Source organism: Danio rerio, chromosome 24 (genome assembly GCF_049306965.1).
Source record: "Danio rerio strain Tuebingen ecotype United States chromosome 24, GRCz12tu, whole genome shotgun sequence".
NCBI lineage: Eukaryota > Metazoa > Chordata > Actinopteri > Cypriniformes > Danionidae > Danio > Danio rerio.
In genome coordinates this window covers 35,588,541-35,615,000 of record NC_133199.1, presented here as the reverse complement: position 1 = coordinate 35,615,000, position 26,460 = coordinate 35,588,541, and the positions used below count along the sequence as shown (strand labels likewise).

General features: G+C 33.8%; 1 protein-coding gene across 5 annotated transcripts in view; it reads left to right on the top strand.

The window, feature by feature from the left end:
• The window catches only part of cngb3.2 (cyclic nucleotide gated channel subunit beta 3, tandem duplicate 2), a 29,387-nt gene extending 3,687 nt beyond the window's left edge, over positions 1 to 25,700 (top strand). The window contains exons 3-19 of one of the 5 annotated variants that reach the window (XR_012399482.1): positions 1,378 to 1,645; positions 4,308 to 4,453; positions 6,910 to 7,260; positions 10,502 to 10,710; positions 10,908 to 10,958; positions 11,026 to 11,112; positions 12,459 to 12,523; positions 14,648 to 14,770; positions 15,399 to 15,540; positions 17,095 to 17,236; positions 17,814 to 17,973; positions 18,388 to 18,485; positions 19,014 to 19,097; positions 20,762 to 20,880; positions 20,990 to 21,142; positions 23,003 to 23,162; positions 25,454 to 25,700. Coding sequence is in view for 4 of the 5 variants with exons in the window: in XM_009297557.5 (XP_009295832.2) it covers positions 1,378 to 1,645; positions 4,308 to 4,453; positions 6,910 to 7,260; positions 10,502 to 10,710; positions 10,908 to 10,958; positions 11,026 to 11,112; positions 12,459 to 12,523; positions 14,648 to 14,770; positions 17,095 to 17,236; positions 17,814 to 17,973; positions 18,388 to 18,485; positions 19,014 to 19,097; positions 20,762 to 20,880; positions 20,990 to 21,142; positions 23,003 to 23,162; positions 25,454 to 25,474 (2,237 nt within the window). In the remaining variant the exon portion in view is untranslated. Of the gene's footprint in view, positions 1 to 1,377; positions 1,646 to 3,344; positions 3,503 to 4,307; positions 4,454 to 6,909; positions 7,261 to 10,501; positions 10,711 to 10,907; positions 10,959 to 11,025; positions 11,113 to 12,458; positions 12,524 to 14,647; positions 14,771 to 15,398; positions 15,541 to 17,094; positions 17,237 to 17,813; positions 17,974 to 18,387; positions 18,486 to 19,013; positions 19,098 to 20,761; positions 20,881 to 20,989; positions 21,143 to 23,002; positions 23,163 to 25,453 lie in introns of those variants that run through there. The other 4 variants (XM_009297557.5, XM_009297556.5, XM_073940944.1 and 1 more) reach the window with 4 other exon arrangements.
• Positions 25,701 to 26,460: the final 760 nt, after the last annotated feature.

Sequence of the window (26,460 nt, the reverse complement as noted above, 5' to 3'; positions counted from 1 at the left end):
TCTAAACGTTTACGTTCATATAATTATTAATCACCTGTTTTTAAATGGTCTCTGATCTCGAAATGTGAGGGAGAAGCACTTTTTTTGTAAACAAAGCTACAGAATTGATCCCATACTTTAGAAATTGCATTGCACACAAATCATTAAAATATTCAATCAAATGTTATAATCATAATGCAAAAATCGCCATAAGTAAATAGATGGAATGACAAGTGTGAAAAATCCCTGTGGACCTATTCATAACACTTCCAGTTGACTGCAATTTCCTAAATATTTCTGTTTCTGTGTTTTTGTTATTACCTTTTGTTGCCATTTTACATTGTGCTAAACAACATTGTGAAGATTGTCTGTGTTTGGCCTTTGTGTTTCATCATATTTATCGGTTCGACAATTTCCTGTCCTAGACAGCCAGATGTAACAGAAAAATGTAAAAAAAAAATCAATAGGAGTGTACTCTAAAAATATTTGCACATATGAGTTCATAGGATAGGGTTAGCAATAATTATGACATTTAACAAATATTTAAGAAAGATGTGCTGTGCTTTGTTTGCAATAGTTTAGTCTGAATTGGAGATTGGATTTTAATACATTTTGAGCAATAGAAGGTTAAACATTTGTGCACAGCCTTATTTGCTCATAATTACCAAGGGTGCTAGTATACTTTAAAGTGGAGATGCCCAAAGTAGGGGCCGTAGGCCAAAGTTGGCCCATTTTAACCTTTAACTTGGCCCACCATCCCATCTGATGTAAACTGTTTATTTATTTATTTATTTATTTATTTATTTATTTATTTATTTATTTATTTATTTATTTATTTATTTTTATTGCTTTCATAGTTATGGGTTGCAGCTGGAAGTGCATCCGCTGTGTAAAACATATGCAGGATAAGTTGGCAGTTTATTCCGCTGTAGTGACCTCTGATTATATAAGGGACTAAGCTGAAGGAAAATTAATGAATGAAAGTTTCTTTTACTGCTGATCTATAAAAATGCAAGCTGAAATATTTTTTTTTTAATTAAATGTTGTATATTAATCTGATCTTTAAAAATGTAAGTACTGTCACTCGACGAACAGAGGACTGTACAGAAGACTTTGGCGAGCAAATCAAGGCAAAAACTAAGTGTAACTCCTTTCTGTAATAAATGATTTTTTTGTTTTTACTGTAATAGGTTAATTAAAAAATGTAAAACTAATTATACTGTATTAGTTAATATAATGCAGTGTTTTGTAGTTATTTTTTAAATATTATTGAATAAAAAAAAGGAAATTACCCATGCAACTATATATACCATCAGCCCACTAGTCTCAATCAAGTTTCATCGTTCATAAGAAAAATTTTGGGCACCCCTGCCTTAAAGTAACCTTTTTCCTCCACAGCTCCAGCAGCAGCTCCAGAACCAGCAGCACCAGCTAAGGAACCAGAGCCAGCAGCAGCTAAAGAACCAGAACAAGCAGCACCGGCTAAAGAACCAGAACCAGCAGCACCTGCTAAGGAACCAGAACCAGCAGCACCAGCGCCAGCTAAAGAACCAGAACCAGCAGCACCAGCGCCAGCTAAAGAACCAGAACCAGCAGCACCAGCTCCAGCTGCAAAACCAGAGGGGACACCTGCAGATCCAGCTAATGAGCAGCCACCTGAGGAGGGGTAAAATAAATATTAGAAACCTTTCTGATCATAAAGTCACAAATATATACAGTACCAGCTTGATGTGATCTCAGATAATATGTCAGTTTAAAGTTTAATCAGAGAAATTAAACACATTAGTAATAACCACAAACGATATCTAAAAATAACATATGCATGTGGTCTTCAATTATGGATTTTAAAAAAATAGCTTCAATTAAATATTCAGATCAGAAGTAGGGTGCAAATTACAGGGGGGTTGGGGGCGGGGGCTGAAGTGACCCCCCTTAATGAATGCTTGATTCCCTTTGATGGATGTCAAAACAAGATGGGTGGGGGGGGGGTGTATTTTAAATAATAATGTTAATGATTAAGATAATAGATAATATAAATATACATTTGACCACCCTTTAAACCATTGTGGAAGCATACTCCAATGCGCCAATCAATTCTAAAGCACTGATAGACATCGTGTTCAAAAGTCTTTGTTTTCTTGTAAAATAGATGTTTGTGTCCACATTTAGCCTGAAAGTAAAGTCAAATTAGATGCATAATAAGGTTTGTAGTTTGACCTAGTAACATCTAAAATAGCCAGTCAGAGAATACTGTAAATCAGAATATACTAAATATTGTGTATTTAATAATAATAAAAAAACATGTTATTAATAAACTACATGTAATTAAAAATAAATGCAAAGATGACTGAAGCATGTATTACACAAACTAACAGAAAAAAGTTGACCGTCAGGGTATAATTTGCACACTGATCAGAAGTTATTTGAATACACATTTGAAAAAGAATTGATGAGATTTGATAAATAGTTGCTATATTTGCTGAAAAGTAAATTTTGAAATGCATGTAATATAAAACTCTAATGCACCTGATATGGAAAATAAAACAAAAAAAGAACCATAGAAATGTAAACAAAACAACAAAAAAGAGAAGTAACATGCTGGAAATACTGGGAAATCCATATATATTATTACTTATATATTAGGAAAACTTACTGTTATACAGGTTTCAGATTTTTACTGTAGCTTTTTACAGGTTTTTACCATTGAAATCATATCAATTTTGGACAGTAACCAACTTAAAATTAAAATAAAGTGTCTTGAGCAGTGTGTGTGTGCATATAAATATGGTATTTCCATCAACAGTTGCATCAGCAACTAAACAGTTGATAAGGAGAGCAAATTGGTTAATTTTGATTTCATATTGACTTAAAGTAGCCGTCCGTGCGTCACAACTGCCAAGAGACAGTCTTGCTAGATGAGCTTTAATTAATCAGGCCTAATTAACTAGACTCATTGTTTTGGAAATGACTCACAGTAGGGTGACTCTCGCCAATGCAAGCACCATAAGATCTGAGTTCGTCCAACTGAGCTGGAAGATTATCAGACCACGAGCTGAGAGGAGATTACAAGATTTAAAGTGTGTTTGATCAACGCTCATCTCTGTAGCTGCTTAAAGTTAGAAGACAAAAATAAAACCAAAAACTAAGAGTAATGTAATGACATTAGGGTATAATGATGCATGAGGTGTTCAAAATAGGCTTACGTTTACTTGAAATTAAGTTAATCATGTGTTGTTGTTGTCAAGATAAACCTTCTTTTTTTCTTCAAATGACAGTAGCTAAAGTTATATTGGTTACAATAAGGTAAGTTCAATTATTTGATCAAATATCACCACACCAAAAGGGCAAAATCTCTTCACATTTCTGTTGTAATGCGTTTTCATGATCAGCAGAGGGCGGCATATATAAGCAAATGCGGATTAACAGTTTTCCCTCATGTAAACATTTTGCTTTAGTATAAAGTAGACCGACTAGTATTTATATTTTTCAGTCAGCCTTTGTGCAATACAGCTATTTACTACAGGTAATGCCAAACTGACTTGTTTAGTTTATTTGAACTATTAATAAGTAGGCTAGTGTTAAGTCGATAGGGCAACGTAAAATGCGTAAATGGACTAAATGGACAGTTTTACACCTCAAATAACACACATTTTGTATGAAATAATTAATGTTGACAAGTTTAATAAACATACAATTGGACATACGTGGTCAAATGAGGCTTGTCTGACAAAATTATCGTCGTTATTCATGTAGATGACACGCGGAAGGATACAAAAACTACTTTGCCGCTAAATAAACAGTATGAATGTTGTACTGTTACAAAATATAAAACTGTAAAATTATACCTTTAAACCTAAATCAAACTAAGATATTTTTTTATCTAAAGGATTAGATTTTGTTTATTTTTAACATAGGCATAATTACATTTTTATTACACTAATTATTTGGTAAAACTTTACAATGAGGCGAGATCTAATTTTTAAATATACTAAATGCATTAGCATTAACTACAAAGTAGCAATACACAGCATTTTTCAGCAACTTTAAATTATTAATCTTTATGATAGTTGACAGTAATGACACAAGCTTTGATTATGAAAATGTATTAATAATATTAATATTAATAATTATTATGATTAACAAATATTAATTAAACTTATTGGTTATTATATATGCTAACTAATATATGACACTCTTATTGTGTTTCCTTGTTTTTCTTATTGTGGAAGTTCGTGATTTCTGATTGTTTTATTAATTCCATTACAATATTTTAATTTATTAAATTCACATCCATTATTTTTTTATATTATTATCTAATTGTTCTACAGTAAGGAGCCCCGGCCGATTCTGATAAGCGAGGAAATTGATACTCATCTCATAGAGATGATTCAGAAACTTCGACAAAGGACTGAACAGTTTAAAGAAAAGGTCATCGATCCATACGCATCTTCCCCAGAGCGAAGCCCACCCGTCAGTAAGTACAAATCAATCCTTTGCATCTGCAATTAATGACCATTACAGCATGAGTGTTATACAATAATTTAGGAATAATTGACAATGGGCTGTTGAATTATGGCATTAATAATGTACACCCCTGAGATGGTGATACGGCCATGACTTGAAGTAAGTGGTGTGCATTATTTTATGACAAATCTATAGACCAGAGTGAATTATTCCAACTATACTACAGTTACCAAATATAAAGACACTGTTCAGATGTTGTATATCAAGTCATTTGTCAGATTTTTATCCTCAAACTGCTCCTTTTTGTTAAGATACTTAAAAAAGTAATTGTTTACTAATTATATAATTAAAATTGATTTAAATTACTTTGTCTAAAAAGTAACTTCGTTACTCAGTAAGTTATGTAATGACTTGACTTAATACCAACAATCCACATAAATGCATAGACAAATACAAATTAAACTAGCAATTCTTTAAATGTATGACCTTTTACTCTGACAAAAATGAGTTTCTTAACAATATTAAAGCTAATTTTCTTGATAAATGATTAATGTTCTTTAGTTGAAAAACATAAATATTCTGCAAAATATGTATTACTCTGCTTCTCTAAATCGATTTATATTGGCAAGGCAAGTTTATTTTTATAGCACATTTCATACATAAAGTGCTTTACATAAACAGGAATAAAATAATACGAGTATAAGAAAATAAAAGCAAATAATAAAAATGATTTAAAACAGATTTTAAAGGTTTTAAAAGAATGAAAGAAAGGCATAACAGTGTGATCTGTGGGACGCAGCACAGTTTCAGCTCATTCAGTAAAGGCACAGCTAAACAGATGTGTTTTCAGTCTTGATTTGAACGTGCATAATGTTGGAGCACATCTGATCATTTCTGGATGTTGATTTCAGCAGTGAGGGGTGCAGTTGCTGAAGGCAGATTCACCCTGCTTTGACTAAACTCTTGGAATTTCTAATTTACTTGATCCTAATGATTTGAGTGATCTGTTAGGTTTGTATTTAGTGAGCATATGTGTAATGTATTAAGGTCCTAGGCCATTTAGTGATTTATAGACAAGTAATAATACTTTAAAATCTATTCTGGAAGTAACTGGGAGCCCGTGTAAAGAACTGAGGACAAGTGTGATGTGCTCTGATTTTCTGAGCACATCACATTAACATATAAAATTGTTGAATTTATGAACAGTATTCACGACAAGTACATTATAAGTATCTGTAAATAAATTATCTTAAAATGAAAAGAAATCCTTTACTTTAGTGCACAGGCATCAAAGTGCACAGTTTAGCTTTAATCAATCTTCTTCAGTCCTTCAGGCTTGTTTGAAACCTACAGGTAAGTGTACTGAAGCAGGGTTGGAACTTAACCGTGCAGGAACCGGCTCTCCGGGAACTAGATTTGACACCTGTGTTTTAGTGGGAATGTAATTTAAAGGTCCCATGCAATGAAAATAAAGTTTTTTAGATGTGACTGTTAGTATGTTAGTTTTTGCCTTTTCTACAAGCTAGTGTGCTCCAAAATACACCCGACCTAAATGGAACAACGGGTCACCTCATACTTCAGTTCTCATCAAATGCTCTCTAATACCTGACATGCCCTGTCCACTTCAAGACGCTTCTCTTTTGCTTTGCATTTGATTCGCTTGAGCTCACTCACTGGCAGAGCAGTGATAAAACAAAACCCTATTGGCTGTTTTTTTTTTTTATAAAAAGGGGAGGGGCTTCACTATGTTCCGCCCTCTCCTCTTGTTTTGGTTAAAATTGCAAGTGGTGCTCGCTGCAGAGCCATTTGAGGAGAGGTGAGCTCCAGAGAGGGGGAGCTTAAGCTTGAGCTCCACCTTTTTTGCACTTCTTCTACGAGTGATGTCACTGGGGGTAGGGTTAGGGGTGGGGTTGGTGTACGCATTAAAACAGCTTACAGGAGGAGGAGCGACAGCTCATGCTCCCCCTCTCTGGAGCTCACCTCTCCTCAAATGGCTCTGCAGCGAGCACCCTCTCTAAAAGTGCATCAAACATCGAATAAAAATGCACATTTCAAAGCACTTCAGGGGACTTTTAAATACAGTCTATGTACAGTCTAACTTTCTATGTAACACTCGTTTTTTACACATCATCAAAGGCCTTCTGTTTTGTTTTGATTTTATTTGTGATTATACTTATATAGGCTGTGAAATAAATGACATTATTAGGCGTAGTGACTTTTAAATGTAAATTGAATAGAACACAGTAAAAAACTGTTGGAACTACTTTAACGGTGCGTTTATGTAAAAAAATAAATACTTACGCACCTTAGGGGCCATTCACAGTGTACGCATCTTTGTGTCTAAAAACGTGAGGGACAAATAAGGACTCTTTAGGCCCCTTGTTCATCGGTCAGAATCAAGCATTCAACAGTTCCATAGTACAACAATATACTAGTAACACAACAGATGTTTTATGTTTGTTCCAGCACCCGTCCTGAGAAAAGATGACTACTATAAGCTGGTGGAGGAGAGGAAACGACAAGAAGAGGAGGAAAGGATACGGAAAGAGGAGGAGAAGAAGAGAAAAGAGGAGGAGGCCAAGAAGAAGAAAGAAGAAGCAGAGAAAAAAAAGAAAGAGGAAGAAGAAAAAAAGAAGAAAGAGGAGGAGGAGAAGAAAAAAGAACAAGCGGGAAAGCCTGTGGAGAAGAAAGATGATAAAACAGACGAGAAGAAGTCCATCTTTTCAAAAGTTAACTTCACCTGTGTGGATTTTGTCTTAAAGCCTTTTGAGATGAGAATGGACAACAGAATCGGCAAATCCATCGATCCTTTCACAGGTTACACCTCATAAATATACACAAATATTAATAGACCTCATAAAAACATCTCTGTGTTTAGGATTTATGTTGTGCCTAAAAAGTATTTTTTATTAATATTATTTAAACCATTGGTTCCCAAAATGGGGGTCTGGACCCCCTCGAGGGTGCGGCACGATAAGCGAAGATTGCTTGGTCATATCCAAAATTTTTATTTTTTTTTATAAATCTAGTAGAATTAACCTACAGAAGGAAAAAATACATTACATAAAAAGCATCAGAATTTCGATTTATTTGTGAACCCTGGGGTGATTATATTAAAGACATAGCAGTAGCATCAGATGCAGAAGATTGATTTTATGGCATCAGGTTAAATTTTTAGGCCCTTTTAAGGCACTCACCAGTGGTGGAAAGAGTAGGAAAAAATCATACTAAAGACAAAAGTAGGCTACCATTACTTGCTTAAAAATGTAGTGCAAGTAGAGTAAAGGTATCTGTTGTAAATATTACTCAGAGTATGAGTAAAAAGTAGCCCTTTCAAAACTACTCAAGAGTAACGAGTATTACGCTGTGAAAAGCCGATGTATTTACATATAATTTGTGAATGTGTGTGTAAACGTAACATTCTGAAGTGTATTTAGTTATTGCCCAGCAGGCACACAACGTCATTAGACGTTGATATTAAGTTAGATTTAGGTTGTGACGCCAGGTTACCACAAATCAAGTCTAGCCAGCGTCTAAGGACAACATTATTTTGCTGTCCAACGATGTCAAATGATGATGATATTTGGTTGATTTTAGGTTGTGTTAGAAAGTGACCAAAATTCAATGTCGAGCCAACATCTTAAACTAACGCCATATGGATGTCAAATACTGACATTTATTTTTTGGTAGTTGATATTATTGATATTATGATTTTAGGTGGGACGTTGGACACTGACGTCGCACTGACGCTGGGTTCTGATGTCAACCAGATTTTCATTTCCAATTGCAAAAATGCATTGGCCCCACAACATCAATCTGACGTCATTTTGACATCTTGTGCCTGCTGGGTGTTTCCAAGGCCAGTTCGGTCATCATACAGTAAACATCTGTCATATTCTCATAAGTGACATGCATCTAGGGGTGAATGCGTACATCTTCTAGGACACTTTTGATGCTTCCAAACAGTTTGCTGCAAGTATAAATCCCCCATGTCTTGAGGGTTAATATGATGCGATTTACCTTCTATGTGCAATTTGACTGGACAGTAATAACAGGACTGATTTTTCTAAATCCCCATAGACATGAAGAAATAAAGAAGTGACTGCAGATAAAAGGAAAGTAGGGGAGTAAAAGTACCAATACTGTACTAAAAATGTACTCTGTAATTTGAGTATTTGTAATTTGTTACTTTACACCACTTGTATGTACATTAAAATTAAATACAGGCCACAACTGAACATTGAGGAAGGTCTCCGAGTGGCGTTCTCCAAAATTAAATGACGAATAGATGTGGGCCTTTTTGGTATGTGTGCACCATTGTGTGCAAGGTTTATATATTTCTAACCTACTCAGGGTATTGGGGGTCACGAGTCACTGGCATTGATATTTTGAGGTTCACAAATTGAAAAGTTTGTGAACCTCTGCTTTAAACTACTAGATTTAAGTCTTATTTGTTTTCTGCATTGCAATGCCAGGATTGAGTTATTGGTGAAAATACATCCTCACGCCAATACAAAATATAAAAAAAGAAAAAAAAGAAAAGAAATTTAAATACAAATGTCACAAATAAACAAACAAAAGCATAACAACATAGTAATGACACCTCTTTAAAAACTATATATATATATATATATATATATATATATATATATATATATATATATATATATATATATATATATATATATATATATATWTWTATATATATATATATATATATATATATATATATATATTTATATATATATATATATATATATATATATATATATATATATATTTATATATATATATATATATATATATATATATATATATTTATATATTTATATATATATATATATATATATATATATATATATATATATATATATATATATATATATATATATATATATATATATTATTTTTTATTTATTTATTGTTTTTTTTGAAGATGCACATATGTATATTTTTGTAATTTTCATTCATTCATTTATTCATTCATTTTTCTTTGGCTTAGTCCCTTATTTATCAGGGGTCACCACAGCGGAATGAGCTGCCAACTTTTTTGGCATATGTTTTACACAGCAGATGCCCTTCCAGCCATACTCAGTGCCTTGAAACATCCATACTAGTTAAAATAGTTGCGTTAAAAATACCCCAATATATAACCCAGTTATGGGTTAATTTAACCCAGTGCATTGGGTTATTTTGATTAAATGTTTTTTTTTTCCATTCTGGTATTACTATTGCTACTTTTAGTAGTACTACTATTAATTTTACAATTATGGCTGTGTAAATAAATAACAAAGTTTACAAAATTATTGAAAATGCCCAAAAACGGCCAAAAATCTCAAATATTTTCTCCAAAAAATCGTGGAGATGAACACAGGAGGTAGAGGAAGCATTTTTATTTGTTTAATATAATGTTAGATCAGCTATAAAGCACTTGTTTGTATACTCAATAATTAAGAGTGCTGGTGAAACGGATATTAAAATACGACACTGAGAGGTAATTTGCTAAAAAAAAAACCAATTAACAACATTATTGAGCTTAAATGAACTTTATAACACAAAAACAACATTACGTACACATAATACAGCTGTTCTCTGCGAGTTAAATCAGTTGACTTGCAATTTTACATTTTTAACCCAACTAGTTGAGTTATTAAATAAATAACCCAATAAAGGTTAAAAATGACCCAACAAAGCACCAAATATTTAACTGGTTGAGTTATTAATAAATAACACAGTAAAGGTTAAAACCTTTATGAAAAAAAAACTGTATATATATATATATATATATATATATATATATATATATATATATATATATATATATATATATTACATTACAATATTTTGGCAGCACGGTCCAATCAAATTAAAGTTTGATCGCTTTCTGACATTTATTATTCCTAGTCATTTCTCCCATAGGCAACTGAATCGGAAGTTTTAAAACAAAAGCAAAAGCAGGCGCACTTCCACATTGAAGAACAGGGGCAATATGTCAATGTTTTAAAACAACAACCATTTGTTGATTTTTTTTCTCCTTTTTTCTTGTGATTTTCTCTAGACCGCAGGTATATCACTTGGCTAAGTATGGTGACCATTGCCTTCAACTATAACCTGTGGTTTGTCCCAGTGCGCATGGCCTTCCCATACCATAGCCCAGAGGTCGTCCCATTGTGGTTCACCTTGGACATCATTGCTGATTTCATCTATATATTCGACATGATCTTTTTCCAGCCGCGACTGCAGTTCAGTAAAGGGGGAGACATCATTGTAAGAGCAATTAATTTAATTTAATTTAATTTAATTTAACCAAACTTAATTTAACAACTTAATTTTTAATTTAATTTTATTTTATTTTCAAACATGTTTGTGGTTAAATTTATATTTGTGAATTTTCTATAAAGCAGTTTTTATGTATGTTTATATCAATGAATATAAACTCTTTAATTTTCATAATTTTCTTTCAGTATGACAGAGAAGTGATCAAAAAGAAATACCGTGAATCTGGAAGATTTCAGGTACTGACTATTTTAGTGATTCATCTCTGAAAAGAAATGCATTTCCTCAACCTTTCTTTCATTTCAGAATGATGTAATAGCTGTCCTGCCTATAGACCTGTTATATATCCCATTTGGATTCAATTCCGTCTTCAGACTCAATCGTCTGATGAAGGTAAAGACATTTTTTAATGCATCTAATTTTTTACTGAAATAATCTTTTTTAATGTGCAAGACATTCTGTTTATTAGACGTAAGAGGTAAATAACTAGACTTAACTGTAACAATGAACAGTCCGATTGTTTTACTCCACAAACCAGTGAGCAAATCAAAATAAGAAAAACAATATTCAAAATGAATATGTATTTATTATATTATTTTAAATTTAAATTTTACGTATAACGCAATAAAATAACTGAAAATAAATAAGACCAGAAGTTTTGTGCACTTAAGTTTAAATATTCAAAATAAATGCATGTGTTTTGGTATAGGAGCTTGGTTTAAGTGTGAGATGTATACCTGTTAATGAGCTGATTCTACACTAACTGACAAAAGCTTTGTTGCCTATCCAAGTTTTAGGAACAACAAATAATAACTTGACTTCTAGTTGATTATTTGGTATCAGAAGTGGCTTATATGAAAGGCAAAGGCCTCTAGATTATGCTTATTTTACCAAAATAAAACCTAATCATGCCTTGATTTTTCATTATTTAATTAGGACAGTAAGGTCTGACTTTGCTGGGACAAAAGTCTGGTCACTTAACAGAAATAATGTACAGTATAGAATATAAATTCATGGTGCAGTGGAAAAAGAATTAATATTATGTCTGACTCCCATGAGCTTGGAGGACTGCATCCATACATCTCTGCAATGACTCAAATCACTTATAAATAAGGTCATCTGGAATGGCAAAGAAAGCGTTCTTGCAGGACTCCCAGAGTTCATCGCGATTCTTTGGATTCATCTTCAACGCCTCCTCCTCAATCTTCACCCCAGACATGTTTAATAATTTGTTAATGCCTGGTGACTGGGCTGGCCAATCCTGAAGCACATTGACCTTCTTTGCTTTCAGGAACTTTGATGTGGAGGCTGAAGTATGAGAAGGAGCGCTATCCTGCTGAAGAATGTACGCTCTTCTGTGGTTTGTAATGTAATGGGCAGCACAAATGTCTTGATACCTCAGGCTGTTGATGTTGCCATCCACTCTGCAGATCTCTCACACGCTCCCATATTGAATGTAACCCCAAACCATGATTCTTCCTTCACCAAACTTGACTGATTTCTGTGAGAATCTTGGGTCCATGTGGGTATCAATAGGTCATCTGCAGTATTTGTGATGATTGGAATGCAGTTCAACAGATGATTCATCTGAAAAATCTACCTTCTGCCACTTTTCCAAATGATCAACTAGAAGTCAAGCTATTATTTGTTGCTCTTACAACCGGGATCAACAACAAGACTTTTGTCAGGTAGTGTATTGTTGAATATGCACTGATCTTGTTTTGTTGTTTCTCCTCAAGGTGGAATCATTTTTTGAGTTCAGTGACCGTCTTGAAGGTCTCCTGACCAGAGCTTATATATGGAGGTGTGTAACCAAGTCTTTTCTAGTTCTGAGTTTATCTAACTAATATAATTAATCTACAACTAAAAAAAAAGACTTTAGCATTCCATAGTATTTCAAAAATCAATCAAGTTTATGCATTAAATGAAACATAAATGAAATGTGCATTATCACACCTAATATATTCTCAAATTTGAATTACAATTCTACATTGTGTTTGCCATGTTAATTTGAATTCATGAAATGACGTGAAAACAAAAAACTAAACTGTGTTATTAACTACTCACCCTCATGTTATTCAATCACCTAATACTTTTGTTTATCTTTAGAACACAAATCACAATCTTTTAGATGAAATCCGAGAGCGCTCTCTTCCTCTATATTTTCTGAGACGTTCAAACACAACAAAAGAAGCCAAAAACATTGTCAAAACCTTCCTTGTAACTTCAGTGGTTCAACTGTAATCATATGAAGGTCCAAGAACAATATTGTGCACCAAAAGAAACCTGCAAAAACAACTTACACGCAATACAATGCTTGCATGTTGGACTGCTGTCTGTGATGCTGCATTCACACCAGATGCGGAAGAAGCGTCAATCGCGAGTGATTTACATGTTAAGTCAATGCAAAGGCGCGACTAGACATCCTGTTGCGTGATACGCACGAATGAGGCGGAGCCAATTACGATTATATAAAGTTCATTCGTTCATTCATTTGCTTTTTGGCTTAGTCCCTTTATTAATCCACGGTCGCCACAGCAGAATGAACCGCCAACTTATCCAGCACATTTTTTTGATGCCCTTTCAGCCGAAACCCATCCCTGGGAAACATCCACACTCACTTATTCACACTCATACACTACAGACAATTTAGCCTACCCAATTCACCTGTACAGCAAGTCTTTGGACTGTGGGGAAAACCGGAGCACCCGGAGGATACCCACGTGAACGCAGGGAGAACATGCAAACTCCACACAGAAACGCCAACTGACCCAGCAGAGGCTCGAACCAGTGACCTTCTTGCTGTGAGGCGACAGCACTACCTACTGCGCCACCGCTTCACCTGATAAATAAAGTTATATTAACAATTTTTTGAGGGCACAAAAGTGTACTCGGAGCTTTGTATGTTTATAGTTGAACCACTGATGTTTTGGTTCCTTTCTAAACTTTGAACATCTCAGTCCATTGCCATCTATGGAGGATCAGAGAGCTCCTAGATTTCAACAAAAATATTTTCATTTGTGTAGTGAAAATTAATAAAGGTCTCGGGTTTGTAACGACATGAAAGTGAAGATTTATTCATTTTATTAAAGAGAATCTATTATGCAAAAAAAGATAAATATGTGGCAGCAGTTTGTGAATATAGCCAGCCTCTAATAGTAAAATTGACTAATTCTTTTTTCTAATAATCACACTTGATAAAAACAGTCTGCAGAAACACTTTGATTGTACATGTCATCAGAGGGGGAAAGCCCCGCCCATTAGTGATGATCTCTCCCTCCTTAGCATAGACATCCCTGAGTGAGAAGCAGCTGTCTGCCATTCAAGTTTACACACTGTTCTTGCTGAAGATGATTTCAGCGACTAAGAGGATTATAAATGTTGAGTTTTTAAGATGCACAAATTAACACAGTAGTCGACATAAACTGCCATCTTTTGACATTTTCAGTTCATCACAGAAATAATCTTAGTCTTGTTTTGAATCTGCTGCTATGCTGACACATAGGCGTTTGTAGCCCCGCCCACTTTTGAAAAGAGCACGATCTCATTTGAATTTAAAGCTACAGTCATCTAGTTTGGAACAAAGGCTAAAAGGGGCCGTTCCAAAGAGTTATAGAAACAGTTTTCTTTAGGTATTTTTAGCTGTAATTTCACACACACACACACCCACACACACACACACACACACACACACACACACACACACACACACACACACACACACACACACACACACACACACACACACACACACACACTAGGGAAATCTTGTAAAAAGGGGAATAATAGGTCCCCTTTAAATTTTATTCATTTAATATTATTGTTTTATTTAAATTTTTGGGTGAACTAATCTTTTAATTCAACAGTGAATTCCACAGAAATCAGTACAAATTACTGTAACACTAATTCTCCTTTGCTTTGTTTATAGAGTGATTCGCACTATTGGATACCTGCTGTTTATTCTCCACCTCAACGCTTGTCTTTACTACGTGGCATCAGTCTCCCAGGGCATCGGCTCCACCAAATGGGTTTATAGTGGAAAGGGCAGCGCGTATGTAAAGCACACTTTACCTATGAAAACAAAAACAAAACACACTTTACCTTTAAATGCACCTAAAATGTTCTTTTTTTCTTGTAAAGATAAAGTCCTCCTGAATTATTAGCCCCCCTGTATATTTTTTTCTTTAACTTCTGTTTAAGGGAAAGATTTTTTTTTTTCACACATTTCTAAACATAATAGTTTCAATAATTGATTTAAAACAACTGATTTCTTTTATCTTTGCCATGATGACAGTACATATTATTTGACTGGATATTTTTCAAGATGCTAGTATTCAGCTTAAAGTGACATTTAAAGGCTTAACTAGGTTAATCAGGCAAGTTTTTGTATAATGATGGTTTGTTCTGTAGACAATCGGTGGAAAAATTGCTTAAGGAGGTTAATAATATTGAACTTAAAATGTTTTTTTAAAAATTGTAAAATTTATTCTAGCCGAAATAAAACAAATAAGACTTTCTCCAGAAGAAAAAATATTATAGAAAATACTGTAAAAAAAAAATCCTTGCTCTCTTGAGCATCATTTGTGAATTTGTTTTAATAATTCTGACATCAACTGTATTTATTACATTTTCCATTCACAACAAAAATTGCCTTGTTTTTTTTTTTCATATTCTCATAGCTACCTGAGCTGTTTTTTCTATGCGGAAAAATCCCTCCTGATGATCGCAGAACTTCCTTTCCCCGAGACCATGTTCGGTCAGATCTTTCAGATGACCAACTATTTTGTTGGTGCCTTATTTTTATCCATCATTCTTGCCCAGGTAGACATTTTGTCTCCAAAGCTGTTTTTTTTTTGTCTCTAAAGCTTACGCTTCTAAAGCACTTTATGTTTTTTGGTTTGGTTTTGAGGCTCTCTTTTTTTCCAAGGCTCATTTGAAATATGTTTCAGCCTACATTTTTGTAAAACCGCAAAAATGTAAAAAAATTAAAAAAATTAAAAAAAACATACGATTGACTGCATTTTCTAGTAGGCTGACATCATTTATTTTTAAACCAAAATTGCGTTTTCACCCTTTTAAAATCAAAAAGGCTGCAATTATTTATATATATACACACACATATACACACACACACACACACACATATATATATATATATATATATATATATATATATATATATACATATATATATATATACACACATACAAATATATATATATATATATACACATACAAATATATATATATATATATATATATATATATATATATATATATATATATATATATATATATATATAAATATATATATATATATATATGCGTGTGTGTGTGTGTATGTGTATGTGTGTGTTTTTTATATATATATATATTCATTGAATTGAATTTATCTTTATTGGAAAAAACGGCAGCAATTTTCAAGAGGTTTTAAATATACTTTGTGATCATGCTTGACCTTTCTTTCGTGCTCCGCCACACCAAACTTGTTGCTCTTTCATGAAATGGTAGTAAATCACATTTTTAATCGCAAGTCACAATTTTGATCAGATACATCACAATTAGATTTCTTCTTCAAATCGTGCTGCCCTAGTTTCTAGGTAAAATTAACCCTACATGCAGCATGACCCGGACAACTTTTGTTCCTTTTCACACTAATGATATTTACAGGGACATATTAATGAATAAAGCATTATTTTCATGCAGTTCTTTGCACAACACTAATTAAATACCAAAAAACAACTTATCAGTGTCTTTAATTTGTAATTTAATTTGTTTGGCTCACCTATTTATCCCAACTTTTTTAGTGTGGTCAGTTTGCTTGATAGCTTACACTGTAAGGTATTGTACTAATGTAATAGTTCAAATCCAGTGAAGCACGGTTTAACAAAACAGATAAAAAGCAATGTAAAGTCAAGGTAAAACTACATGCTCGCATTGCACTTTGTTCTTTCATTTGCTTTTGAAAACACTATTGGCAGGTTTTAGGAAAGAATTTAGATTAGTGGTGCACAGGTTGACCTGTACGACAAGCCCACCTTCCTATTGACGAGTGCAAGAAGAACATGTATCTGAACCATATAACAAAACGTGTCCTAAGTAATGCAAAAATGTAGAGCGCACTCTCTAGTGGATTTGCCATCTGAAACAAGCAATAAAATGTACTCAGAGCAAAGTATGAAAAACTGTAGGCTGAGCCATGCATTTCAAAGAGCCTGGCCTGCTTTTTTCCGTCTGCTTTCTCGCTTGGCCTTGGATGTGCTCAGTGGTTTGGTGTCTGCTGTTTGGACGTGGCAGTATGTCTGAATCTTTAACAGAGTTTCAGATATCAGTGTCAGATGTTTTCATACCACTCGTTTTCTTTCTCTTTTGCAGGTATTTGCACAGTTACTATTTTGCCGTGCGGACTCTTATCAACATCGGTGGTCTGCCTGAGCCGCATACGATCTTTGAGATCAGCTTTCAGTTAACAAACTTTTTCGTTGGTGTCTTTGTCTTCTCAAGTTTGATTGGACAGGTACATCATGAGATGATGTAGAGCAGCCAAACTCCACTACTCTACTAGAATGTGATACATCTTAACCTGATGTTAAGATGCACACAATATTAAAATAGTTTATTATTATTATATATTGTATTGTGTATTATTAATATAACATTAATAAGTTGGATATTGCATTGTGCATCTTAATTTAGAACTGTATTATTTTTGCGAAAACACTTACACTTTTATATGTAATCTTTAATAAATTATTATCCTTGGAAATATTATTAATTAATTAGAATTTATATTTTTACTGCTAATTATAATGCTCCGATGCCTAAATTTGCATGCAACTTTTCAAATTAGTGTTCTGATTTGAATTTATTTACATAAAAAACGTATAGATTTTTAATATTGCCCACTGGTGGTGGTTGAGGAAATGTCACCTCTTTGAGAGCTGAGAAAAGTGCTATATAAATGTAAACAAATAGTTATGATTATTAATTTTTCAGCCAATCAAATAACAAAAATAGCCATTAATTTGGTAGATAATGTCCTGGAAAATGGTTTATTCCTGTCAGGGTGATAGACGTTAACTTTGATTTTACAGATGCGAGATGTCATTGGCGCTGCTACTGCCGGTCAGACCTACTTCCGTGCATCTATGGATGCTTGTGTGGCGTATATGGTGACCAACCACATCCCTAAGATGGTTCAAAGTAGAGTGCGCACCTGGTACAACTACACCTGGGACTCCCAGGGCATGTTGGGTAAGTTTACATGATCTGAGTACCATTAAAGGAACACTACACTTTTTTGGGGGAAATTTACAAGTCCCCTAGAGTTAAACAGTTGTGTTTTACCATTTTATAAACCATTCAGCCGATCTCCCAGTCTGGTGGGAACACTATTATCTTAACTTTCCATAGATCATTGAATCAGATTATTACGCAGTGCTGTTACCTAGTTACCAACTTATGATTGAGGACTATTTTTTATGCAATCATAATGTCTGCTGCAGCAAATTCTTTGCTCATTTTAAATCAATATGCTAATGGTCTAATCTGATTCAATGATCTATGCTAAGCTAAAAATAAAAAAAGCTCCGGTCAGACCCGAAGATCGACTGAATTGATTAAAAAAATGTAAAAAGGATTCCTTGTTAAGGTTTTGCTTATCCTCAGATGAGTCTGAGCTGCTGGGACAGATGCCTCTAGTGATGAGAACTGCCATCGCGGTGGACATCAACCTCGCTACTTTCCAAAAGATTGAACTCTTCAAGGTGAGCTTGAGTTAAAATTTCCTCAACAATTGGTCACACTCAAGTGGTTCTAAACTGAATATCTTTCTCCTGTTGAACAAAAAAAAATCCCTTTAGAAAGAAACTCACTGGTAATTGTTTTTAATTAAATAATGGTGCCAAACACAATCCAGTTAAATCATATTTTGAGAAAAAAAAATGATGAAGCACAGACAACCATGAAATGGCCTTCAAAGAGCCCAGACCTTAATATTATAGAGACCTGAATATTATATTATAGTTATGGGATTCACCTGCATAGAAATGTTTTTTGTTATTGTTTTTGTTGCTGCCAATGATGTTGGTGAACTTAAAGCAGCTAAACTTAATCTGTATTGGTTAAATCTGAAGAAATAGGACTACATACTGTAAATTCAGTTTTTGTACAGCTCTTAAACTGTGCTTTCGTAATTAATTCCTGTGATATTCCAGTATTCCAATGTTAAATTCACCATTTTGGAAGGAACAAAGTGATAATTAATAATTTATGCATTTTCCTATTTTTCTCAGGGTTGTGACAACCAGATGCTTGTGGACATGTTATTGAGATTGAAATCCATTGTGTACTTGCCTGGAGATTTTGTGGTCAAGAAGGTGAGTTAAACTGCTGGTTATTAGGAGTATAATGTTTCTCAAAAGTAGCAGGGCAGTACATACCCTTAGATTTGAAATGACAGTGTGGTATGTTTTCCGATGGGAAGCATAAAATTGTACTATTTTACTGTCTTCAAATCAACTTAATTATAAATAAGCTACAATGAAGATCAGAGACCAAATTACATTATTAGATGAAATTGCTTTTTAAAATTAGGCACAATAACCAACACTCATTTTTTTATTTACATAAACATGTAAACTGCAGCATTTACATGAATGTTTTAATTGAATTCAGATGTATGTTTCTGCTCTAGTTTAAGGTTGAAATTAGTTCATTTGCACAGTAAAGTTTGAAATTTGTTTTCATAACAAATGTATTTAAATATACAGGTTAAATAAGTGAAATATAATGAATATGTAGACTAATGTATGGTAGTGCACATACAGTTGAAGTCAGAATTATTAGCCCCCCTTTAATTTATTTATTTATTTTTTTAAATATTTACCAAATGATGTTTAACAGAGCAAGGACATTTTCACTGTATGTTTGATAATATTTTTTCTTCTGGAGATAGTCTTATTTGTTTTATTTTCGGTGAGAATAAAAGCAGGTCAAAATTATTAGCCCCTTTAAGCTATACATTTTTTCGATAGTCTACAGAACAAACCAGTTATACAATAACTTGCCTAATTAACCTAACCTGCTTAGTTAACCTGATTTACCCTAGTTAAGTTAAGTCTTGAAAAAAATATCTAGTCAAATATTATTTACTGTCATCATGGCAAAGATAAAATAAATCAGTTATTAGAAATGAGTAAATAAAACTATTATGTTTAGAAATGTGTTGAAGAAATCTTCTCTCCGTCACACAGAAATCAGGGGCAAAAATAAACGGGGGCTAATAATTCTGACTTCAACTGTATATAGTTAATTTCTTTAGATAATAAATGACAATAAATGACTTGCCTCAGGAAAATGCAATGTTAGCCACATAAGTTGTTTACATGCTGTTTTACTAGCGTATTTATGCAACTGAGTTATTATTACAGGAGATAAGAGGTGTTCATTTATGTTTAAGTACTGCAATAGTGTATTGTATCGCAACAGCAATCTGTCACATCCCATCTAGAAGCATTTAACAGCATTTATTTTTGGACTTTCCTAATAAAATGGAGATAATTTGAAACATGACAGTTGTTTTTATCGATTATTGGATTATAAAGTACAGTATGCTATGATATGTCGGTAACACTACTATAAGGTTATATAAGGTAATATTACTAACATGAACTAAGAATAAACAATATATTTATTACAGTATTTGTTTAGATTAGTTAATGAAAATACAGTTGTGCATTCTTAGTTCATGTTAACTCACAATGCGTTAACAAGCATGCATTTGGATGTTTACAATGCATTAATAAATGCTGAACTATGATTAATAAATGCTTTATTCATAATTAGTTCATGTTCGTGAATACATAAACTAATTAAACCTTATTGTTAATATCTCTATGAAATATTCACATCATGTATCTGTTCAATACACGTGCGTGCAGCACCAAAAGAGCCATAATGTTAATTTTCTATATTAACATGTTTGTGTTTTACATGTTTACTCCTAATTTGTGCAGTGTTTTATCTCTCCTGGTTCCCACAGGGTGACATTGGGAAGGAAATGTACATCATCAAAGCTGGAGAAGTGCAGGTCATCGGTGGACCAGATAACAAGATTGTGTTTGTGACTCTGAAAGCAGGCTGTGTGTTTGGGGAGATCAGGTGAACTATGGAAATGATAGTTGAACTATCGACCATCTGCATTTAAAGCTAAAAGTCATGAATGTGGTAGATGAGCTAAAATACTGTATGTGTTTATAATCTTCCACAGTCTGCTTCAGTCTTCAGCCAATGGAGGAAACAGAAGAACGGCTAATGTAGCGGCTCACGGATTCGCAAATCTTTTCGTATTGGATAAAAAGGATCTCAATGATATCTTGATTCACTATCCTGAGTCTCAGAAAGTGCTGGCCAGGAAGGGACGGTGAGTTTTATGTAGATGCACCTACAGGAGAACTGAATAGAGTGGAGGAACTATGACATCACTTTGTAGGCTAATCGTCTGCTAGCATAAAACTGGTTCCCTCATGAAAATCCCTATAGGATTTTCCCATAGACTTTTTGAAGATTGCAAATAATAAGCTGTGTGTTCAAAAACTGTTCTATACACTTACACGTTTTGTCCAGACGGATAATCCTCACACGAAAATACAACTTTGAACACTTTTGGATCTTAAATGCCAACGCAAGAATTGAAAAGCTAACATTGGGCTATAAACAGACTACACTGCCCTCTGGGTGCTCGTCTTTTAGATATATACAGTATGTATCTATGCAGACAACTTATCTAGCTTATTATTAGAAATAATGTCTATGACAGAGTTAATCTCTCTGTTTATTATATTATAATCCACGGTATATATTATAAACAAATAAATACGCAAAAACACATAGACCTATGTGCCTTTTGGATCGTTTTTACGTGGGAAATACGTCTGTTTTGCTTTACGATTGTTCTAAAAGTTTTAAAACTGCGTGTATAAATCTGCCTACATAGTATTATCATAAGACATGTTTAAATAAGTGTATCGCTCCTGTGCACACAGCCTGCTGACCTTAACAAATGACAGAAATGAGGCATGAGGAGGAACAAGTCTATCAAAATTCCATCATCATGGCCAGAGCAACATTCAATATTCTTTTTTTGTCACGATGTACAGCGAAAAGCAGCCCATACAGTCACATCTGCTATTCATTTTATGGAGGAGTGTAAATAATGCAGTTATGACAGAGTTAAATGTGTTTAGATGAAGAAAAAAAGACGGAAAATCTATTGATCAGGTGAAAATGACAGTTAATATGCATGTATTTTTACACATTTATCCACGCGTTTGCATTACTGAGAGCAGGAAAGAGACAGGGTGCACTAGTAAGCAATATCTTCATAATATTGTTCATTAAAATAAATTATCAACAAATGAATCTATCTTGACATCCTTTACAAGTGAAGGAATTATCTACACACAATCTGAATTGCCAATTAGAATAATACAACAAACTATAAAATACTATTCATGAAAATACCACAGACTGTAAAAAAATACCTAAATAACAGACAAATGCAAATGCCCAACACAAGCGAGCTGCGCTCCAGACCAGATCAGCTCGATGACGTATAATGTCCCCGACACCGCCTGTAGTCCCATTTAGCAACTTGATAGCAACCGTCTTTTTAAAGAAGCATAACCGATTAAAAAATTCAAGAGTGTGCTCTAACTGATGAGTTTTATGTTGTAGAACAAACTGTGAAAGTATCTTGAGTTTGTGTTCGCCACGAACCTTAAGCGATTTTACTGAAACCCCATTCAAAAAACCCATTGACTTTCGGACGAGCGAACCGGAAGTGCTAAAATGCTAACTCGTTTCCTGGTTTTTGCATACAAATTGACGTCATAGTTCCTCCACTCTATTCTTTTCTTAATCCTATCTCAAGCGAAGAACCATATATTGTAACTTCATTAGCCCTATGTTTCTATTCAAAGATGCAAATTAAACTCATGCACAAAACTGGAACATTGAATTAAACGAATGAATGAATTTCCGAATGAAACAAACTACATATGACATAATGACACAAAGATTGAACTTTTTTTTCCCAATGAAAACCTACCAGTACCTCTCCAACTGTAAAACCTTATTACAAGCTTACCATTTCTGCTCAAAAATTAATTTCGGCTCATTTTTTACCCCCCAAAATGTACAGACTGCAGCTTTAATCGGTATCGTAAAAGTCAAAGTTTAGACTTGAGAGGTAAACTTTGTAAAATCTCAATTTTTTTCATAGTAAGCTGCTGAAAGCCAAGGGTCCTCCTCCAGCTGCAAAAGCCGACGAGGAAAAGAAGAAAGGCCTGGCTCTGTTTGGACAAAAACCTCCTACTCCAAAAATGTTGCGTGCCTTTGCAGGAGGAACATTCACCAAAAAGGGATTTCTGGATAGACTTAAGGTAAGAGCTTCTCAGATATGAGTACATAGTTTGGGGCCAGTAAGAATTCATTTAATTCATAGATGTATTAAATTTAATAAGTGACAGTAATGGCTTGTTTCCACTGAGCAGTATGGTACAGTTCAGTACAGTACACTTAAGTATGGGCCACCCTGATCAGGCTTGCATATCGACTGCCAACAGTACCCTTACATCGGTCAGACATGATGTATGCCAGAAAGGTGCAGTAGTCATCATTCTTGTCAAAAACAGTGTTACGGGCCGTTTACATGACTCATTCATTTACATTTATGAATTTTATCCAAAGCGACTTACGTTTTATTAAAAGTATAGATTTTATCCAACCCAGGGTCAGTGGAGATACGTGCCCTGCCCAGGGCTATATCTGCATGCTAGAGGCCGCCGTGTACATTTTTGACAATCTCAAATATGCAATTGGGCCACATATTCTCATACATTTGGTCATTGTACTTGCCATTTACACATTTCTTTTTGTGGGCATCTGCGAGAAGCTAACCAGAATGTCGTGCATAATATATCAACTTCACATTGACAGACCCACCCTCCTCCCTAAACCCAACCAATTGTGTTTTCAGATCCAAACTTTCAATAGTATATCCGACTTGCATATGCAAGCTAAGACACGCAGTCTCAGACATGCGACCTCAGACTTAATGGAGCTAGTGTCGTCACTGTGAGGGGTAGGGTTAGGAAGGGGTTAGTTGTGCGCATTAAAAGCATTGCATTCATCTTAGCTTGCAGGTGCACCCTGGTCTGCATCCAGACCCTACTCAACTAAAAGTGCATCACAGCTGCATGCTTTTACCATAATTTTACAATGCCATTTATTTTGGTAGGGGGTTCTACCTGGTTTATGTCCACTCTGTGTCCCAAGTCCGACGCTGAACAAGATAAGCTATTGAGCAAACTGATCAAACCGAGCAAACTGATCACACCAGATCAGTTTTTACATTTTTCTAAACGCCTGCCATATGGTGGAAATCAGTCAGTGGTAGCACAAAACGGAACTTGAGTTGTTGGTGGCGTCATACCGCCCCATCCCATTCGTTTTTATACTCAGATTCAATGCTGAAATGTGAAAATGATCCATAGCGTTTAGCAGTGAGTCTATATAGTTATTTCTGACATTAGAAATGTTTAATCGTACTGTACCAAGGCATATATACGTTTCTGGAGACCGCGATTTATGTAGCCAGAGGTACATATGGCTGCATTTATTTTTTTAAACGAACGCTACAGGGCGGTATGACGCCATTCTTTTTTGTGCTACCAGCTGACCGCTTACCACCATATGGACAGCTTTCCAGCTGTAACCAGTTTGTCCCTTTAGCTCGACGGAATTGAGACACAGAGAGGAGTTAACCACGATGACTGGGTTCTAGTCCGGTGAAGAACGGTTTCAGAAAGCGAATAAGACAAAAACAGAAGCCAAAAAAATTTAATAAACAAGTTAACAGGGTGAGAATGTGGTAAAATCTAAAAATGTGGTAAAAATCAGACAAGGGCTTTTCTTTTACTTGACTGGTTTTGAAATTGTTGGTTGGGTTTAGGGAAGGAGGATGGTGGGTCAGTCTATCAGTCAGTCAGTCAACAGCAGCCTCTGGTGGGCTTACGCGAGAACAGCAGGTGTGAATGGCAAATGCGAGATCTCAAAAAGCGCACACAGCAGCCTCTTGTGGATTCATGAAAACAAAAACTGCAAAACAACATACCCCCTGGGACGTATTTTGCGGTCTCCAGAAATGTATATAGAAGTACGTTTTCAAAATGAGCCTGGGTTGCATAAAACATGCATAATGTTACATTCAGATGCTGTTTTGTTGAACTAAACTTCATTTGCATCATAGAATCAAACAAAAAAATCAGTTTCCACAAAAGTATTAAGCGGTTCTAAACAGCACTGTTTTCTACAATGATAATAAGTCATGTATAATTATATTTAAACCCACACCTGCACATTTTCTAAATAAAGGTTTAATCATTTATGTTGGTGTATATGGCAAATTGTTTTAACATTTATTAATACACACAGTTACCTATGGTAGCATCTGTATGGCAAATCTATATTTTAACGTTTAATAACAATATTTTGCTGTACTGTTCATAAAATTCTTACTTTTACTATATATTAAATAGATTTTTTCAAATACATTTACAAATCTTGCTGACCCCAAACTTTTGAGCAAACATCTTGAATCAAACTGAGATCATAATTAATGAGATTACAAAAAAGACTGATCATTATTTTCTTTTTTTCTTTTTCTTTCTAGAACGCCGCTTCAAATCAGTAGTAGCACAGTAGATCATTTCTCTATATATTTCTGCTTTTTTGACTGCTAATAATAAATGTATTTGTACACATTTTGGAAATGAGTTTCCCTGCCAACAGCAGTACTTGCCAATCAGTCAGATTAAAAACAGTGATAAAGGAATTACATGATTGTTATTTGTTAACATTCTTCCAAATAGATCTATTTTGTACTAATAATCAAATAAAGTACTTGCTTTGTTATTTCATCGTTGCGCATTATTTCTGAAGCATGTCGAGTTTGTGTTTTCAATGCCTTATTAAGATCACAAATGCTTGTTAAGGTCAACTAAAAATGAACAACTTCATTTAACTAACATAAATAAAGATTTTTAAAATGCTGTAATAAAGTAATTTTTCATTATTTATAAATACAATAGGTAACATTAATTAATGTAATCTTATTGTAGTGTTAGCAAAATTACATGATCAATAGGTCATGACAATACGTGTTGTGTAAATTACTTTAAAAAAGCAATTAATTACTACTTAATGAATAATTAATAGTTCATGTCAACTAAATAAATAAAACTTTTTGTAAAAAATATAGAAAATTTCCTAATAACACAAAAATATTAGAATTTACAATAAAACTGCTTCTCTGAATTATTCAGGGTGTCAGCGGGTCTTAAAATGTCTTACATTTCAAAAACAAAGGGTCTTAAATTTACTGAAATTTTTTGTAGGTCTTAATTTTAAACGGGTTTTAGCTTTCCTCTATATAAAGAGACTAAATCATGCCGACCAATCGCCAATAATCCCATCTAAATAAAACTTTTAATAAATGATAAATATTTAACTCTATTTACCAAATGGTGTAATTATCTTTCTTACAATAACATTTATTTGCATAAATTTAGTTTATTATAATTTTGTAAATATTATAAATGTTGTAAACGTTATAATATATAACTAGATTCAGCTTGTTTTGACATTTAAAAAATGTGGTTAAGATATAACTAAATTAAA